Source organism: Bufo bufo, chromosome 1, assembly GCF_905171765.1.
Source record: "Bufo bufo chromosome 1, aBufBuf1.1, whole genome shotgun sequence".
Classification (NCBI taxonomy): Eukaryota; Metazoa; Chordata; class Amphibia; order Anura; family Bufonidae; genus Bufo; species Bufo bufo.
In genome coordinates this window covers 139,795,397-139,816,338 of record NC_053389.1, presented here as the reverse complement: position 1 = coordinate 139,816,338, position 20,942 = coordinate 139,795,397, and the positions used below count along the sequence as shown (strand labels likewise).

The window sequence follows — 20,942 nt, the reverse complement described above, 5'->3', positions numbered from 1 at the left end:
CAGAGTGCAGGCAGCAGGGACATTTTGTTTTTCTATTTTACAATACCCCTACTACTTGCCTAATTTAAAGAAAAAAACACATCAGAGAACCCCTTTAAAGTCTGTAACCTATTTAATTATTTTCATGTAGCAGGAAAATTTGTCAACACAATGTTTAGTCCCCTTAGTTATCTGGAAAATACATTTTCTATATTGTTTTTTCTCTTATTGAAATGGTTTTCCCAGCAAACGAGAATGGTCAGAGAGAATCAGAGTGTAAAGAATCTGGGCATACATTGTGTTAATCCTAGAGTGGGACCTGTAGAGGTGGAGCATGACACAGATGCGTCTTATACCAGCAAGGGATAGATTAAGAATGGCACGTCTTATATTGGTCTTATATAATCTCCCCATAATTATTCTCCCCCCCCCCTTCACTAATGGTACCTTAAACTGAACCGGGAAGTCAAGTACTGCAAAGAGGCAATATGGTGTCAAGGTTGAAGAGCCACCAGGGTCAAATATTGGGAACACTAACATATAAGCCACATTTGGAGGTGCTTTGAATTAGGGAGTGCTCCTCGCTAAATATGATGAAATGATTAATTGATTGAAGCCTGAAATTGTGCAACCTCTTGAGTCGGATGTTCTACTTCAGTTCTCCATTACCCACAACTGGTCAGGATTTAAAAAACCTCCTTAGAGGGAACAATGGGCTCAATTGGGGAAGGGCACTAAGATACCTGTTTGGAGGTTAGGGCACTATATACCCCCGCCCCCCTCCCAATACACTAAGCAATTAAGAGAATCTACAAGATGGTCAGAGTTTATAGAAGAGCTGTCAGTGATAAACCTGATGTGGATTAACATTAATAAAAATATAACAATAAAAATATCTATAAAAATAAAAGAACAATCTGACCACTAGATGCCTAGTTCACGTCCCCACTTCATTACATTTTACTTTACTGAAACCCACACCTGGTATTTCAGAAAAGCCCTTCTATCCAAGCACCATGAAAGTAAAAGGTTCGACTTGTTCTTTGCCAAGCAACACATCCCCATGCAGCACATGCCTGGCCATCTAAATATTGATAAATCAAGGTATTCCTTAAGAGAAAGGCTGTTTTATAAGATCTGAGGCACTGGGTGTAGCATTAACTGAACAGGCTGCGGCGTCCGTCTCCCTGGATAGCTCCTCTTTCCAACTTGGCAAAGAAAAAAAAAATGTCTTTTGTGGAAGCAAAAACTGTAATTTTTGCTGGGTGTTATCCTGTCTTGGATTACATCAGGGGTCAATCATTAATATGCACCATGGGAGTTCATTCGATTTCACTTTTGGCCCACAATGGAGCAGTTGTTCAGCCTGTTTTTCTAGTGGAAACTACTGTTCGGTGAGAGTGCAGTCCTGCTGCCTTATGCATTGCAAAGAAAGAAATAGACAATTATGTTTCCTTGCTGCCTCAGTCACTTGCATTGTTGGAGAACTGGTTTCCTTCCATCCCAGAATCTTGAGCAGGAATGCCTGCAGAATCACAATCACCTCCACTACAAATGGCAGAGCTGCGCCAGCAGACGATGTCTCGCCATTACCAGGGAGACATGCAAATCTGGGATGTTGTCTGTTTTCACCCAAATGACAAAACTGCTGCTTTTTAGTACTTTTTTATTCTCTTTCTTTTATTTTACCTTGTGTGTAGTTATAAGTTCTGTGCCGTTTTTTATATGTTTGTGTTTATTGTCACTTATAGTGGCAACTGCAAGCAAATGAAAGTTGCAGGCTGTCACAGCATGCTTGGAGGTGCAGTTTTATCATTTGTGGAAGGCCCCAACCTGAAGTCCATTAAGTTGTAGTCCAAGTCTATCTTTGTCTATCTACTATTTTTTATTTATCTACTGTATCTAAGTTCTTTCTTTCTTTCTTTTATCTAATATCTGTCATATCTATTTTATCTATCTATGTATTTTCTATCTAATATTTATCTATTTCTATCTATCTAATATCTGTCTATCTATCTATCTATCTATCTATCTATCTATCTATCTATCTATCTATCTATCTATCTAACAATTTATTCTTCCATCCATCTTCTATATTTCCAGCATATTGAATTAGATTCTGCCTATTACTGGATGGCTGTTATATTTATATAGTACTGCAGCACAGCTATTAACTCCTACACTGTAACAAAACTTTTCTTTAATAGCTTTTTCCCCCTGCAAGGCAGCCGAACAGTCATTAGTATAGTCATTAACCCATATCCCTTACTCTGAAACCGCTGCATAACCAAAGTCAGGAATTTCAGGTTTATAACGCAAGAAAATAACATGCTATTGTGTAGCAAGGATTTCCAAACTCATAAAAAGCCATGTTCTTGGCAAAGGCTCATGACAAGTTATGAAAGAGTGATTAGAAACACTTGCGCTGTAATTGAAGTCTGGTTAGCAGTGATTGTAGGCCTGTGCTTGGACTGCAGAATGTGGTACTTGTACATATTGTATATGGCTTCAATAAGTTGAGGGGTAACATCAGTGCATTCCCCATGGCAACCAATCAGATTCATGTATAATTTATTAAAATGTAGAAAATGTTCATAGGACAACCCCTTTAAAGGATGAGGCGCATGCAAATCATGGTTAGCTTGACTGGCTGTGAGGCAAGTGCAAATGCATTCAGAAAGTCTTTTGACTCTCACTTTTTTTTTTTCACATTTTGTCAAGTTTCGGCCTTGTGTTAAAATTAAAGTTTCCCCCCATTATTCTGCACTCAGTACCCCATAATGACAAAAGTGAAAACACAATGTTTGAAACCTTTGCTAACTATTTTATTAAGTATTCAGGCCATTTACTCAGGACTCAGTTGAAGCACCTTTGGAAGCGATTACAGCCTCCAGTCTTCTTGGGTATGATGTCACAAGGTTTGCACACCTGGCTTTGTGGACTTTCTGCCATTCTTCTCTGCAGATCCTCTCAAGCCTTGTAAGGTTTGATGGGGACCATCGATGGACAGCCATTTTCAGGTCTCTCCAGAGATGTTCAGTTGGGTACAAGTCAGGGCTCTGCCTGGGCCACTTAAGGACATCCACAGAGTTGTCCCTAAGCCACTCTTGCGGTTTTGGCTGTGTGCTTAGTGTCTTTGCCTTGTTGGAAGGTAAACCTTTGACCCAGTCTGAGGTCCACAGCACTCTGGATCAGGTTTTCATTAACAATATATATGTACTTTGCTCGATTCAGATTTCTCTCAACCCTGACCAGTCTCCCTGTCCCAGCTACTGGAAAACACACCCCTTGCATGATGCCGCTACCACAATGCTTCATTGTAGGGATGGTATTGGGCAGGTGATGAGCAGTGCCTACTTTCCTTCAGACATGACGCTTAATATTCAGCCCAGAAAAATTCCCTTTTATTTTTATCAGACCAGAGATTCTGGGTTCACCCAATCTGACAGTGCTTGAGGTGCTTTTTTGCAAAGTCTAGGTGGGCGTTCCCTGAGGAGAGCATTCTTTCTGGAGACTCTGCCATAAAGGTTACGTTGGTGCAGTGCTGCAGAAATGCTTGACCTTCTGGAATTTTCTCCTGTATGCAAACAGGATGTTTGGAGCTCACCCATAGTGACCATTGGGTTCTTGGTCACTTCACTTGGCCACCTCCAAGGGCTTTCTCCCTTCAGTACTTAGTTCGGTGGGGCATCTAGCTCTTGAAAGGTTTTTGGTTGTTCCAAACTTCTTCTGTTTAAGAATTATGGAGCCCACTTTGCTCTTGGGTGCTTTCAGTGCAACATACTTTTTTCTACTCTTCAGTAGATTTCTGCCTCAATACAACACTGTCCCTGAGCCTGACAGACAGTTGTTTCTCCTCATGGCTTGGTTTTTGGTCTGATATGAACTGTCAGCTTTTATACCAAATATAGACAGGGGTGTCTCTTTACAACTCGTGTTCAGTCACCTGAATTCACCACAGCCTGATGTTTCTACACCTTCAGGCTGTGGTGAATTCAGGTGACTGAACACGAGTTGTAAAGAGACAAAGATGAGCAAAATAAATGGGAAGCCCCCAGAGCAGGGATGGCCAACCTGAGGCTCTCCAGCTGTTGCAAAACTACAACTCCCAGCATGCCCAGACTACCTACAGCTATCAGCCTACAGCAGGGCATGGTGGGAGTTGTAGTTTTACAACAGCTGGAGAGCCTCAGGTTGGCCATGCCTGCCCCAGAGCTACATTTTAAGAGTCAAAAGTCTGTAAGTACCTTATAGGTCAATCAGAAAGTGTCTTTCAAAAAAGGAAAAAGAACATCCATGTGATATAGAAACATATTGTGACACTCTTTCTTAAAGGAGTCTGGCTTCTTTTAAGTTGGCAGAGTACCCTTCGTTCTTGCCTACAGACCCTGTGTAACCCTCACTAATATTGCATTAAAACTTTTTGTCTGATGCCTGATATTCCTGCCCATCCTACAATCATTGTAAAAAAAATATACATGAGAAACTGACACATAAAGAGGCCATACCCATAATGAAATCAGCTTCTTGTGAACATTAGGAAAAATATACCCATTCACATGTAATAATTTCAACCTTGCTAACATAATCAGGCTGATTTCCTAAATGAAAGAGCGTGTTCAGGTTACCATGGAATTTATAACTTAAAATACACAATCAAGCTTCAGTCTTCCAACGTGCCGTTATTTCATAGAATAAATGTACCTCATTGTTACAGTTCATTGTGTTATCCTTTTGTTTGTTGGGCTTGTAATTCATGTGTATTGCATTTTTACAAATTAAATGATGTTTAATAATAGTTTTCACAAGCAGCCATGTTGTGGCTGTTATAGATAGGGGGATGGTTGGCAAATTGGTAGAAAAATAATATGAAAGTAATTCTAATTTCTAAATACTGGGGGTGCGCAGAAAATTACATGGTTATTAGTCAGCTATATTGCTATTTGTAATATGTCATAGGATCTTGTGTTATAGTCATTTGGAAGCTCTACTTAAAGAGCATCTGTCAGCATTATCAACCCAGTTAAATCAGGCTAAACACCTGTTAGAGTTAGGGTATTAAGTATTAATCATTTTTATGCAAATGAGATTATTGGTGCATCTTCAGTGCCTTACTCCTCTTGCCACTCCCTCTTTCTCATCGATTGGCAGTGTCAGGCATCTTGCCTTGCCTAGCCCTGTAATCTTGCGTCTGCGCCATAATTTGCAGGATCGGATCGTGCCCTTTTTCTCCTGCCAATCCCACTGTACCATTAATTGAAAGGGTCAGTCATCTTGCCTATGCCTGTAATGCCATACCTGCACTGTCACTTGCAGGTTTGGAGCATATCCCTGTTCCTCCTGACATTCCCCCTTTAATATTGATTGACAGGTTCAGGCATTTTGCCTAGACCTGTAATTTTGTATCTGCACCATCTCTCACAGGATCGGCAAATGCACTACCCTTCCAGGTATTATATCAGGGTTCATCCTGCTGACAGATGCTCTTTAAAGGCGTATTCTAGGATTTAATATTGATGACCTATCCTCATCTTTGTCTATCATCTTTGCAAGACTGATGTAAACTGTGGCATCTTCTTTTCTCTGCAGGTGACAGTTACCTTGTAAATAATATGTATGAGCCTGATCCGGATCTTCTAGGCGGCGACAGCGCAGAAGAGGAGACAGAGGACAGTATTATGTCACCCATTCCTGTAGGACCTCCTTCACCATTCCCAACCAGTGAAGATTTTACCCCAAAGGAGGGATCACCCTATGAAGCCCCAGTCTACATTCCTGATGATATTCCAATCCCACCTGACTTTGAACTCAGAGAATCCTCCGTACCAGGAGCTGGTCTTGGGATTTGGGCCAAGAAGAAAATTGAAATTGGGGAAAGATTAGGACCGTATATCATGATGCAGAAGACCACATTAAAAGAGAATAATCTAGGATGGGAAGTAAGTCCACTGTGCACTTAGTTAACCATAGCCTTTTCAATAATAACATATATGAAATTAAATTGTAAAGAGAGCAGCAAAGAACAGGAGGATGAGCGTTGGCGGCACTGTATGCTGGCTATGTATTTCATGTCTTGTAATTATAGAGTAGTGCATTTTACATGATTCTTTATGTGATAATTCAGTCAAATATGAATGAATCAATGTGAGTTATACGTTTAACCCATTCACAGACTGCATTTCTTATCATGTGTAGAAACCGAGGAAACGGTTTGATGAAATATTTGCTAAACCAGTTATTAGTTGCCTTCATAAATGTATCCAAAGACCTCCATATACAGTACATTGGAGCAAAGACAGCCAAATCTTATTTGCATGGGAGTCTGCTGACTCTCTCAAACAGATGACGTCGGGGGAAAGAATGATCAGGCATGTTGAAATTCATACCTCAATATTTTGGTTTTCAGGGGAGATAAATCCCTACCAATGGTGTCTGGTCGCATCTTACGCCTCTCTGCCCATTCAGAATGCACTCATACTCGGCAAAGCCAAGTACAGTGGGATGCAAAAGTTTGGGCAACCTTGTTAATCGTCATGATTTTCCTGTATAAATCGTTGGTTGTTATGATATAAAATGTCAGTTAAATATATCATATAGGAGACACACACAGTGATATTTGAGAAGTGAAATGAAGTTTATTGGATTTACAGAAAGTGTGCTATAATTGTTTAAACAAAATTAGGCAGGTGCATAAATTTGGGCACTGTTGACATTTTATTGATTCCAAAACCTTTAGAACTAATTATTGGAACTCAAATTGGCTTGGTAAGCTCAGTGACCCCTGACCTACATACACAGGTGAATCCAATTATGAGAAAGAGTATTTAAGGGGGTCAATTGTAAGTTTCCCTCCTCTTTTAATTTTCTCTGAAGAGTAGCAACATGGGGGTCTCAAAACAACTCTCAAATGGCCTGAAGACAAAGATTGTTCACCATCATGGTTTAGGGGAAGGATACAGAAAGCTGTCTCAGAGATTTCCTCTGTCTGTTTCCACAGTTAGGAACATATTGAGGAAATGGAAGACCACAGGCTCAGTTCAAGTTAAGGCTCGAGGTGGCAGACCAAGAAAGATCTCGGATAGACAGAAGAGACGAATGGTGAGAACAGTCAGAGTCAACCCACACACCAGCACCAAAGACCTACAACATCATCTTGCTGCAGATGGAGTCTCTGTGCATCGTTCAACCATTCGGCGCACTTTACACAAGGAGATGCTGTATGCGAGAGTGATGCAGAGGAAGCCTTTTCTCCGCCCACACCACAAAAAGTGCCACTTGAGGTGGGCTAAAGCACATTTGGACAAGCCAGCTTCATTTTGGAATAAGGTGCTGTGGACTGATGAAACTAAAATTGAGTTATTTGGCCATAACAAGGGGTGTTATGCATGGAGGAAAAAGAACACAGCATTCCAAGAAAAACACCTGCTACCTACAGTAAAATATGGTGGTGGTTCCATCATGCTGTGGGGCTGTGTGGCCAGTGCAGGGACTGGGAATCTTGTCAAAGTTGAGGGACGCATGGATTCCACTCAGTATCAGCAGATTCTGGAGACCAATGTCCAGGAATCAGTGACAAAGCTGAATCTGCGCCGGGGCTGGATCTTTCAACAAGACAACGACCCTAAACACTTCTCAAAATTCACTAAGGCATTTATGCAGAGGAACAAGTACAACGTTCTGGAATGGCCATCTCAGTCCCCAGACCTGAATATAATTGAAAATCTGTGGTGTGACTTAAAGAGAGCTGTCCATGCTCGGAAGCCATCAAACCTGAATGAACTAAAGATGTTTTGTAAAGAGGAATGGTCCAAAATACCTTCAACCAGAATCCAGACTCTCATTGGAACCTACAGGAAGCGTTTAGAGGCTGTAATTTCTGCAAAAGGAGGATCTACTAAATATTGATTTCATTTCTTTTTTGTGGTGCCCAAATTTATGTACCTGCCTAATTTTGTTTAAACAATTATAGCACACTTTCTGTAAATCCAAAAAACTTAATTTCTCTTCTCAAATATCACTGTGTGTGTCTCCTATATGATATATTTAACTGACATTTTTTATCGTAAAAACCAACGATTTATACAGGAAAATCATGACGATTAACAAGGTTGCCCAAACTTTCCCACTGTATGTCTGTGTATAGAGGATTTGATAGGAAAAGCTGTAGGCTGAAGTACTCAACAGTGTATTCTTGTGGGTATTGATTCATTTCACAAAGGTTCTTTATACTTTATGTTGGTAAATTTGAATCTAAAAGATTTTTGTTCATTTCTGGTCTCTCACCCAAGTTGGTAAGGATTTTGCTCCTTTCTTCTATAGTGTAAATGTTAGAAGATACATTATCATTGTGTACAGTTTACTTTCAGTAAATCTCTAAATGGAGATGAGGCCCTCAGGAATCACTTGGGTCTAATATTTTTTTTTTATAACTTTTTAGATAGTACAGACAACAGAACGTCTTGGAGATCCAGATTTCATTAGTAGAAAGCCCATTACTGGACTTTAAAAAAAAAAAAAATTAAAAAATTGCTTAAACCATCCATAAAAATATATCTATATCTACCTGGAGTGTTTGGATTCTTTCTTGTCACCTACTGACTATTATGTCATAATAACTTGTTTGATTATGTTCTGCCAACGTTTAAGGGATTCTACATCTTCAACCATCAACCGACCTTTTTTCATTTCAGGATTCTTGTCTTATTAAGGTCAGCAAATTCTAAAGGTCTAATCACAAATTCTACAGGGGACATTTATCAAACCATATTTGTCAGGTTTTTTGTCTAAAAATGTTGCATGACATGCCAATTGCGACTTTTTGTGACATTTCTGCAGCATTTTGGAGACATATGCCACTTTTCAAAATGGCAGAAAAGTGAGATTAGACCCGGATTACGGCACATTTACTATCTGCGACACTTGAAATATCACAGAAAAGTCACATCCTATGCCAAGCTCTATGGTATTTTTTTAAGACTAAGTCATACAACACAATGCAGTTGCACCAAATACATGAAAACTGTATGCCATTTCATAAAACTGAACTTAAAAGCGACATGAAATCAATCCCAAATGATAAATATTCCCCTACATGATTGCAAACCACATTGCACAAAATCCATCAGCGATGTAACCAATATGTCTGGTCTAAATTTATCACAGTTGTCATCAAACAGTCCAATTTCTTGTACTTTTGACTTTAGTCTTGTCTCCCATCTATTTCTAAATTAGATCACTTATACAACATTTCTTTACTCCAAATAAGACCGGCTTAAATTCTGGAACTTCTTTTTTTTCCATAGACAAGAATGTTCTCACATATCCCCCGAGTCCATAGTCCTGAGTGTCCTAAATTTTCTAACTCTAATTTATTTTAAGTTATTTTTGGTGTACACCTTGCCATGTAATATTGGCACTTGTTGTTTTAAATGCTTAGATTTTTTTGACTTTATGGCTGGTAACAGGTTGGATATAGTAATGTAAAGACAATGTGCATATAACCAAAGCTACCGCCATGGAGATCGTCTGAAAAAAATAGTGTTTACTTACTGTGAATGTTTTATAGTGTTGGAGTTACTCCAATTCACTATGACAATGGACAAATGCTGGAAGCCTTCTCTTCTCCCATAAGACTTGGTCCCCAATTAATATTGGCTAGAGTGATATATATTTTTTCCACTGGCAAGAAGCCCAAGTAATATGTCCTCTCCTACGATAGATTAGCTAGTTCTTCTGTTGTTTAACTATGTAGCCTAAAAATTGAAGACATATTTCTAGCTCTTTTCCAATGTTTCTTGTAGAGTTGTGCCTTGGGTAGCATCATTAAAACACTATATTTTGGAGCTATGATGGATCCCATTGTTTTACTATATAAAGCATACTGATAAACATGAGTGTAGGAGGAGATATTTGTGTCACCATTTGTGGTATTTGGTGACCAGACACAATGTAACAGTTTATAAGGCTGAGAAAAGACATCTGTCCATCCAGTTTAGCCTGTTATCCTGCAAGGGTATGATGATGAAGGGTATGTTTCCATAGCTATCAAAATTACTAACTGGTCTTGTGACTTTTTATACACATACAAAACCAACTTGTATGAACCTTTACTCAATTAAGCAATAAAATATTAGGGTATGGTCAGTGACGTACATAGAAAAGTAAGGGCCCCATTGCAAGGATCAAACCAGGCTCCCCACACAGGACAGATGGGTTTACGCTTATTACTATTTGGGTGACCCTTCACTACGTGTTGAGACACAATTTTATTTTCAAATGGTCAGTAAGACCAATAGTTGTCTCTAGGTTGACACGTGTGATGATATTCTAAATTAAAACGTAACATTAGTTATTGTGTATAAATAAAACACCACACTGGACTAACGTTTAAAATTATCAGCTATGCCTGCTAAATGGATAATAAATGTTGCTGAATCTTATATAGTGATAATGACGCCTTCGGATAAGTGTGGAGGTGCTGCTATCTGCCCTGCTCCCCTACTCTGCTAGGCTGCTTTATGTTTAGCAGCCTGTGCAGATTGTTGCTGGTAACGGCACTGTTAATCCACAGTGCTGGGTCTATCACGGTAGCTGGTGAGCTCTCACTCTACAAACTCTTCCTATAAGGCTGCCACTAGCTTGAACTTTGTGAATTGTAAGACGCAGGCATACACTGTCTAAAACACATGCTCTACAGCACTCTGCCCCCCGACATGTTTCGCCAAATTAACTTGGCGTCTTCAGGGGTGCAGGCAGTTTACGCTTAAACCCCTTTCAATGACCCTTGGGACATTTTTTCCACTGCCTCATTTGCTAAAAGTTGTTCCTTTAGAAAGTAGAGCCCTGACCAAGTTTTCACCCCCAGTAGAAGAAGGGATGATCCCAACTGGGCCCCCTCTTTCCTGGGCCCCATAGTAGTTGCATGCTCTGCCACTATGGTAGTTACACCCCTGGGTATGGTCACACACTCAGGTTTCCTGATGCAGTTGTGGAAGACAAAATCAGGAGTTGATCATAAAAGCAAATATTTGTAAAAATCAAAGGTTTGAGCAGCTCTCACCTGCCGAGGATTTCACTGTTATAGCACGGAGCAACTCCTTCACCCGAATCAGGAGAAATACGGAAGTATGAAGAAAAAGAGGTTTTGTCCAGCTTGTGGTTGTGGAAATCCAAAGGCTTTATTCGATAATTAGTATAAAATCCAGGTACAAGAATGCAGGTCTACATGTTTCGGGCACAATTCAATCTTAGCCCTTACTCATGACCGATCATAAAAGCAAAGTATTAAGGACAGATAGGACTACTCTTCTTTTAATTAACTTCTGTTTTTCAAAACTGCATCAGGAGACTTGACCATGTGGCCGTACCCATAAAGGTATTGGCTGGTTTAGAAAACCAGATCAAACATTAGAATTTGGTGAGTGTCACATAATAAACAAGCTCATGGAAAAATGTGGTGCAACATAAACATCAAAAACATGCAGATGTAGCTTACACTGACTGTAGAATTATGTTCAATTGGAGAGCTGCCAACCTTTGGACTTTCTGAGAAATCATCATCATCTATCTGACCACCAATCTCCATAAACATTTTTTACTCCATTCAGGACCCTTTTTTTGGCCTTGACAGCTTGATAAATTTTTTTACATGATAGTCCTCTCTTGATGGCCTCATTAAAGGGGTTTTCCGGGTTTTCAATATTGATGAAATAGGATAGGTTATCACTATCAGATCGGCGAGGTCCGAAGCCAGACACTGCTGTCAATCAGCCGGTTGAAGAGAATGCCACGCTCCGTGTGAGCTCAGCCTTCCCTTCATTGTTTACCTGCTCACCACCGACAGCACTGTGGTAAGCAGGTGTAATTACAAGCCGTCCCATTCACTTCAATGGGATGGCTCTTTCCTATACAAGCGTAATAAAAGAATATTGCCTACTCTACTATGAACTTCCAAAGTTCCTAGTAAAACTGTTCATTTGTTTCACCAAAAGCTGGCTTCAACATTGCACTGCACCATCACCTGCAATGCCACTGTATTATATCACACAGCATTACAAGAGATCCCTGCTTTGCATCCCGTAATCTTTCAATACCAAGGGCATCCTATACCACCAACATGCAAGAGACCCCTCACAGAGTGACCCAAATGTGAGCGACCCAGGAAGTGCAAGAGAAGGACCAACACCACTGTGAGTAACCAACACCTCTAACAGACACTACCACCACACCCATCCTCTCCACCCAACACCTCCTATGTGGGTTCACTACACAACTTCTGTCAATTGCAAGCCTTTTGCTATCCATAAATATGAATACCATGTTCTGTGTCTTTAAGTGCAAAATATATTATTTATCTCTTGTGCAAAGACTTTTCACACAGAAAATGTTAACTTCACCGCCACAGGTAATCTAAAATTTAAATGTCTCCCTGCATGATTGATGTCGCCATTTTAAAGGCCAAGTTCACTCAAAACCTGTAGAAAGGACCTGAGCAGTGTGCACAAATTATTCTCCTTGATGATCGGCTGAGAGATGCTTAGCCTCGGGGAATGCTCCATCACTGCACCTACCTCTCCTTCTTCCCCGTGTATTACAATACAAACCATTTATTTAAAAGCCATTAAAGTCATTTCATGGTTAGATGATGTACTCGTCACACCTCGATAAAACCTCAGCATTAAAACTCATCTTTATACATCCTGTTTTCTTGTAGGAGAAATCTGACTTTATAGAAAAAACAGAACACTTCAATGCTGGCTCTGTGAAGAAGCAGACACTAAGGGGGTCATTTACTAACAGACATTTGCCTATTTTTGGCGTATTTCTATGACTTTTCCCCACTTAAAAAGGGGGCAGGTAAGGGAACAGGCCGGCAGGCCGAACTCATTTATAATTTTCTATGCTTGTGTAGATTTAGACTGGCGGTGGATGCGCAGAAGTTATGTAGAGGCTGGAGCCTCTTTATAACTTCAGCAGATCCGCCACCAGCGCACAGGGTAATTAAAACGCCAGTCTTAATAAATGACCCCCTAAGTCTTTCAAAAAGAAAAAAAAAACTCTATCTATCTATCATCTATCATCTTTCGGTCTACCTAAGTACCAACTAGAGGTGAGTTTAGATGCCGATGTAAAACCAATTGTCAGCTGCTCGTTCAGTGGCGGTGAAGCACTACGTTTACATGCAGCGATCTCCTTCACAGTATGAGGACAAGGGATCACTATTGCCATCGCTCGTCTTCATATAGCTGCACTGTTTTTGGGCAGTAGATCCCTGTTTAGACTGCACGATCTGCTGCCCATAAATGATAATTTGTGGTGCATGCACGAACAACAGGATCACCCGATTAACGAGTGACCTGCTGCACATTTAGACGGCCAGATTGCCAGGAACAAGCATTAGTAGAAATCTGCCCAATTATCTGGATATGTTAATCTACCCTAAGAGTTGCTAAAGAATGTCTCTAATACTGGTAATCTATCTATCATCTATCTATTCATTTTCTAATATGATATATGAATTTTATATATATATATATACAGTACAGACCAAAAGTTTGGACACACCTTCTCATTCAAAGAGTTTTCTTTATTTTCATGACTATGAAAATTGTAGATTCACACTGAAGGCATCAAAATCTATGAATTAACACATGTGGAATTATATACATAACAAACAAGTGTGAAACAACTGAAAATATGTCATATTCTAGGTTCTTCAAAGTAACCACCTTTTGCTTTGATTACTGCTTTCCACACTCTTGGCATTCTCTTGATGAGCTTCAAGAGGTAGTCCCCTGAAATGGTTTTCACTTCACAGGTGTGCCCTGTCAGGTTTAATAAGTGGGATTTCTTGCCTTGTAAATGGGGTTGGGACCATCAGTTGCGTTGAGGAGAAGTCAGGTGGATACACAGCTGATAGTCCTACTGAATAGACTGTTAGAATTTGTATTATGGCAAGAAAAAAGCAGCTAAGTAAAGAAAAACGAGTGGCCATCATTACTTTAAGAAATGAAGGTCAGTCAGTCAGCTTAAAAATTGGGAAAACTTTGAATGTAAGGGCTATTTGACCATTAAGGAGAGTGATGGGGTGCTGCGCCAGATGACCTGGCCTCCACAGTCACCGGACCTGAACCCAATCGAGATGGTTTGGGGTGAGCTGGACCGCAGAGTGAAGGCAAAAGGGCCAACAAGTGCTAAGCATCTCTGGGAACTCCTTCAAGACTGTTGAAAGACCATTTCAGGTGACTACCTCTTGAAGCTCATCAAGAGAATGCCAAGAGTGTGCAAAGCAGTAATCAAAGCAAAAGGTGGCTACTTTGAAGAACCTAGAATATGACATATTTTCAGTTGTTTCACACTTGTTTGTTATGTATATAATTCCACATGTGTTAATTCATAGTTTTGATGCCTTCATAGTCATGAAAATAAAGAAAACTCTTTGAATGAGAAGGTGTGTCCAAACTTTTGGTCTGTACTGTATATATATATATATATATATATATATATACACACACCATAGTTTTTGCCATATAAGACACACTTTTCTTCCACCCACAGTGTGGGGGGAATATGTCAGTGTGTCTTATGGAGTGAAAACTAAGGAGTGCTTCCATTATAGAAGCACTCATTAGAACAGGAGGACCAGGAAGCGGTTAATGCAGTGCTCCCCTTTAAGGCCCGCCTTTGGACCCTCCCCAAACCCACCTAATAAAATACACTCCTACCCATTTCAGCAATAGGACAAGACAAATTTGTCGGGATTGCCTCTAAAAACATTGATCTTCAGACAATCTTGACAATCATGGCAAATTCAGGACTGTCAGCAACTATACATTATGTGCCAGACATCTTTACTGCCAGAAGACCTGCCACTGACTTTAGATGTATCCACCTTGTATAGTAATATTATACATGATTCAAGTCTACTGCGAACTGCAGATGCAACCCTAACCTTCTAATCAAAGAAAAAGCAAAACCCAGAACTGATAGATTCTTTATTAGTATTAGCAAACATCACAATTCTGCCCTTTCATTTACTGATCCAATTCTCTCTCCCTTGCCTGGAAGTAGAATTGAATCTCCTGCTGGAGGAACCTTATGAGATTGTAGAAGTGAACAAACAGGACTTATCTTGGGAACAGTCAATCAAACCACTTCACTCCTCTGGGAATTACATATTGTTTGAAAACGCATTAGGAAGCGTCAATTCATTAACATTTTGTAAACCACAAAATCCGGAAACCAAAGTAGAATTTGACCTTTTTTTTTTTAAAGTGCCGGCTCGCAATACAGAATAAACTGATATAAAGGCACTTGAACCTTTAGATTTTTTTTTTTTTTTTTTGGTGTCAGATACACAAAGGACAAAGTCCCATGTCTGGACTTGATCTGATAGACTTCTTCTGATAGAGGCACTAATGAGTCATCCCAATAGGATACAAATCACTTATGGCATAGGTGAGGGAGGACAAACACCTCGCCAGCAATCGTTCAAGGCAGGAAGAATTCTCAAAGGTTTCAGCAGTGACAAAGCTCTTATTGTTAGGTCAGAAGATACAATATTTGAACAGTTATCATGCACATACTTATCACTCCCGCCTTACACATTAGTCCCTTTCTTCTTGCATTTAATGACTGCTATCTTATTTCCTTAATTGTACGGAGCCACCTGTCAGAATATACGAGAGAATTGCATAAATAGCAATTCCTTAACAATATGGTCATATCAGCATTACTCCCATTAGCCATGGTAACAATACAAAAAGAATCAGGTATTTGACCGTGATCAAAGATTGCTGCATACTAGTGGAGTAATTGAATTGGGTGGGGTCGCAAGTTGCTGAGACCACACCCCAAATTCAGAAAGAAATACGATTTTTTTTGCAATTTTATGGTTGCGGTTGAGGCATCTTGTCAGTTGATCTTTGACCATGTGGCAAGTGTCTAGTCCCAGCTAGGCTTTGCTGTATATTCTGATTGTCTCCACAGCTAATGGCAGTAAAAGGTAACATTCATTTAGGAAATTGTACTTTGTCAGGATAAGTCATTAGTAGTTGATGGGGGGCGACTGCCTGCACTTTCAATGAACAGCTGTTTGAAGAGACGCGGTACTCCATGAGCACCGTAGCCTCTTCCTAGACCAGTGATGTCATGTTCATCGGTTACATGGCCTAGGCGCAGCTCAGCAATGCCAAGCACAAATGCTATACAGTGGATAGCCCTGTGTATTGTAATCTGCAAGAGCCTCTTCAAATGCCTGATCAACAGGGGTGCTGATCTCTGGACCCCCACTGGTCACATACTGATGAAGGGGTTATCCTGGAAAAGATAATGATGACTTATCCTTACGAGTAGGTTATCATTATCACATCAGCAGGGGTTCCGGCACCATTCAGTGGTTTCAGGGAGCAGGCTCCCATCAGGTTTCCACGCACAGAGCCATAGATTCTATAGTGGCAGTGCTTGGTATTGCAGCTCAGCTATGCAGTGATGTCACTGGACTAAGAACAGGCTGCAGCGCTCAAGGCCTCTTCTAACAGCTGATCGGTGGGGGTCCTGGGTGTCGCACCCTGCAGATCTGATACTAATGACCTATCCTGAGGATAAGTTATAAAAATATTTTATTGTGCTGTGATATGATATCACACTCAAGTTTAGAACTGCCCCATCAGTGTCACATTGAAACTTCTGTATATACCTGGAGGAACCATTTAAAGGGTTTATCTGGCTATTTTAAAAATTGCACCCAGCTAACTGTACCTGTGGGGGACATTCCATATTCACCTGCTTTCCTCAACTCTGTTCCAGCTTTGGGGCTCTTTCTGCATTTTCTGGTCCCCATGTGTCCCCATGTGGATGGGGTCTTAAGCACTGCTGAATCTGATGATCAGCCTCACCAGTGCTATGTCCCCAACTGACATGTGATCCAGCAGTGCTGTGCCACGTTGAGACACCACCACTGAGGCCGCTCATTGGCTTCAGTGGCTCATGTCATCCCATCTGTGCAGATGTGGACAGACAGGGACGAGAAGACCAGTGAAGGGAACCAGGATGCCGGAATGGCACTGCAAGGAGCAGGTGATGATGGATTTTCCCACAGGTTAAGCTGTCTAGGGTCCAGATTTAGAAAAAAAAAAGACTGGATAACCCTTTTAAGGACAAATAGGGTCATTTATCAAACGGGTGTAACGTAGAACTGGCTTAGTTGCGCATAGCAACCAATGAGATTTCACCTTTCATTTTTGACAGCTCCTTCGGAAAATTAAAGATGGAATTGATTGGTTGCTATGGGCAACTAAGCCAGTTCTACTTTACACCAATTTCATAAATGACTCCAAAAAGTATTTTGAAAAAACCTTACGCTTTTCTGTAGATTCCATCATCTTGCTCTACAGCCTGCATCTCTGCTGCTGCTTTCAGCACAGTCTCTACTCCTCACTCCATGAATACGTTTTCCCTGCAACATGGTGTCGCTGACCACCTGGCTGTGCGGTGAACTACAATGCAAACCTCTGTCACTAAAATAGTGCCGTACTGCAGTTCCCCACAAGGGGATACAGTGCTAAACTAGCCCAGTGGTCTTTTTATCATAACAATCACTCTATGCCATCCCTTTAAGGATCCTGTCTGGGTCTTCCACACTGTAATGGGAGCTCACTCTTATCTCACTATTGGGTGGGGTTAGGGAAGTCACAACTGCTCTGAACATGCTTCCCACTCAGAGTAGTAGTCATTGCTCTGTCCATACTGCACTGGGGAGGCACAGAAGGTAAGAAATTGAAGAGGTTTTATAAACTGCATGTCGGGAGCCACTTAGTGGTAGAAATGGGTCAGGATGCAAATACATATATCCTACACATCAGTGCATATGCTGGTGCCACTCTTATCACATGTTCCTGCAGGGCCAACAAAGCTTTAATAAAATTTGCCTAACACATTAGATAATAGCTAAACCAATGGATTTGGGCAATAGTGGCTGATTATTCAGAGTTTATGTTGACCTCAACTTTGTCTGAAGGATGTTGAAAGCCAACAAGCCACCGACAACTAAATGCCAGCAAGCCAACCATGCTTTTTTATGGTGCAGTTGGAGAAAAACTGTTGGCCAATCATCTCTTGTAAACCATCGAAAGGGAACTAAGGTTGGCCAACAACTATCTTTCATCTGCTATTTCTCCTCACCCCACCATACATATGAACACTCTGTGTATGAATATGTTCTGAATGGGGAGAGGGGAGTAAATTTCCCCCATACACCTCTGGTGGTGACTTATCTCAAAAGAATAAAAGGATTGGGCAAGTAGAAATCCAACTGTCCTAAAATTATCCACACTGACATGTTCTGTTGGCAGAAAGTTAGGAGGCACTTATACATTTCAGATGACTGGCTGGTCCCACCAAAACCAGAGGTTTGACTCATATACTGTACATATTAAAATAAGCAAAACTTACATCCAGAGGAACATTCCCATGACAATATCAAGAACATAGATGGTCCTTCTAACAACCTTGGAGCAGCATTTCTCTTATCCTGGTACAAGCCTATGTTTACCTTTTTATTTTTAAGTAATGTTCCATATCTCTATTACTCATTGAATCTGAAGCCTGGTACGGTCTGTTTCTATTATTTGAGATACTGTTGACTTTGTGATATTATTTATTTTTGGTCTACGTGAGAACACTTTCCCCATGGCGCTCCTCTTGTTTCTCTGGCATTCTTTTGTTCACTGATTGTGACCTGACAGCCAACTTTTATACCAGTAGTTAAAACTATTTGCCCTCGCACTAACGTCCTCAAACAGAGTCCCAGACCCACCCAACTACTATCTGTTCTGACCTTGTATTCACTTCTCCCATAGATAAATTTAAGGCTTTGTGTGACATCTTTTTATCTGGGCGGTTCAATCTGTCTGTGGGGAAATTTTACAAGGTACCTTCTGAATCCGCAGATTATAAAAACACCATTTAATTAATTTCCATCTTTACACAAGGATCAATTGTTGAGCGGCCGCATCCTGCAGAGCAGCTGAATGCAGACCCTCAATGCTGCAGTCACAAGTGTTTTTCTGGAAAACAACTTCTTTTCATAGTCTGCGGAACGGTGACATGGAAGATCCTGTTGAGTTATTAATTTGTGGTTATTTATGGAGGCCTTAAGTCAGCAGAATGAAGCATTAATTGGAATTTCCAGATTTAAAATGAACTCTTTAGTGAATGGCAGTACTAGTAACGCAAGTTACATAGATAAAACGTGGTGGTCATCAAAGGGGTGAAAAGGTTTTGGAAACTTGGCCTGCTACTGGGTTCTTAACACCTAGTCCACTGCAGAATCTTTACCTAGTACAATGGACCAATGAGTTCCCCTATTAGTCTATTTTCTTTGTCTAAAGATTGTGGTTTATGTTGACCATACACATTACATAAATGTCAGCCGATCCTGTCAATTTCAATCTAATGTGTATGGTTGATACCCTATTAGTCTTCAACAGCTGCCATTAGGGAAATAATGATTGGGCATGTTGGATTTTACCATGTATGCATGCCAAATCCATTTTTCCTTGGAGATAAGAGTCAAGAATAGTTTTTGGTAACCACATAATATCAAATATGCATGAAAACAAACATTCATCATGCAGGCACTGATAGTACTCCTTTCCTGTCTATCTCTGTACACAATTTTGCTGGGTCAACATGTAAATGATACAGGCACAGAAAGCACTAGGTCCCACTCTCTATGTGTTCCGTTTCCCTGCAGCACCTCCACTGGGGAAACAAAGCATTGCATTGTTCTTATTAAAATCAGTGGACTGTCTGTGTGTTGCATGATTGCTGTAGGTCCTCAAAAAAGAAACCCTTTTTCGTAGCAACTCTCTGCTCTAGCTAGTAGATTAAACACATTAAAAGGAGGGAATCCTATGTTAAAAAGGGGTTTTCTAAGTTAGACGCTCTCTTAACCGCTTGCTGACTATCCGTGCATAGACAACAGCTGTGCGCTAATCATGCAGCTGCAGTGATAGAGAAGAAGAAATGGTTTTTCACCATCCCTGCCTACTCCGCCATTCTACACACAGTGCTCAACTATATTAGTATTATGTGTAGAGAACAGCCATGCACAATCGCTCTGGCAGCTATATTCTCCCTGTAACTGGGGCTACCATGTGAACCTCAGTTACAGGAGAAATCAGAAATAAAAAGAAAATGTAAAAAAAAAAAATCCCCCAAAAGTCTTGTATGACCTTATAGGGGCACAATGCGTAAACAAAACAAAAAAACAAAAAAAAAACAAAAAAAAACCCCCCCACTACAATCTGTATTTCAGCATTGCCCTCAGCTACCATAAAAGATACATCCTATATATCAAAATGACTGTTATGGAAAGGAGACATACGTAAATATATATATATATATATATATATATATATATATATATATATATAATGTTACATATTGTGCTATTGATAAAAATATAAATCAAAATGTAAAAAACGATTTCCCCTTTTTTTAAATTTTCCATTTTATAAAAAATAAAAACAAGAATCACTAAAGTAAAAATTGCATAAAAATAAAGCCCCATCTGTTAGTGAAAAAAGCACAAAAATATTTTACTTTGAACTGAAAAAAAAAAGCAAAACAGTTATACACGTGCTAAAAAACAAAAATTCACCAGAAAATATGCCTGGGCAGGAATAGGAGCTGAATAGCCCAGTCTTGAACTGGTTAAAACAAAGTGCTTGCTGTATATATAGACATACAACATAGATATAAATATATACTTAAATTAATTCTTTCCTTTTTTCATTTTTGCAGCCAAATCCCACAACTTACACTTCAGATTTTGGTTTAAAACTAAAAACACCTCCAGAAACATCAATAAACTCGCAGCTAAGTCCCGTTGATGATTCACAATAATTTGCAGTAAAATAGATGGCCGATTTTCCCTCCTAAGTCTAGAAGAGGAAATGATT

At 40.0% G+C, this 20,942-nt stretch overlaps 1 protein-coding gene across 6 annotated transcripts in view; it reads left to right on the top strand.

Moving 5' to 3' along the window:
* The window catches only part of PRDM16 (PR/SET domain 16), a 569,108-nt gene that overhangs the window by 172,575 nt on the left and 375,591 nt on the right, over positions 1-20,942 (top strand). For all 6 annotated transcript variants that reach the window (XM_040430034.1, XM_040430046.1, XM_040430029.1 and 3 more), the window contains exon 2: positions 5,569-5,918. In XM_040430034.1, coding sequence (XP_040285968.1) covers positions 5,569-5,918 — 350 coding nt within the window. The remainder of the gene's footprint in view (positions 1-5,568; positions 5,919-20,942) is intronic.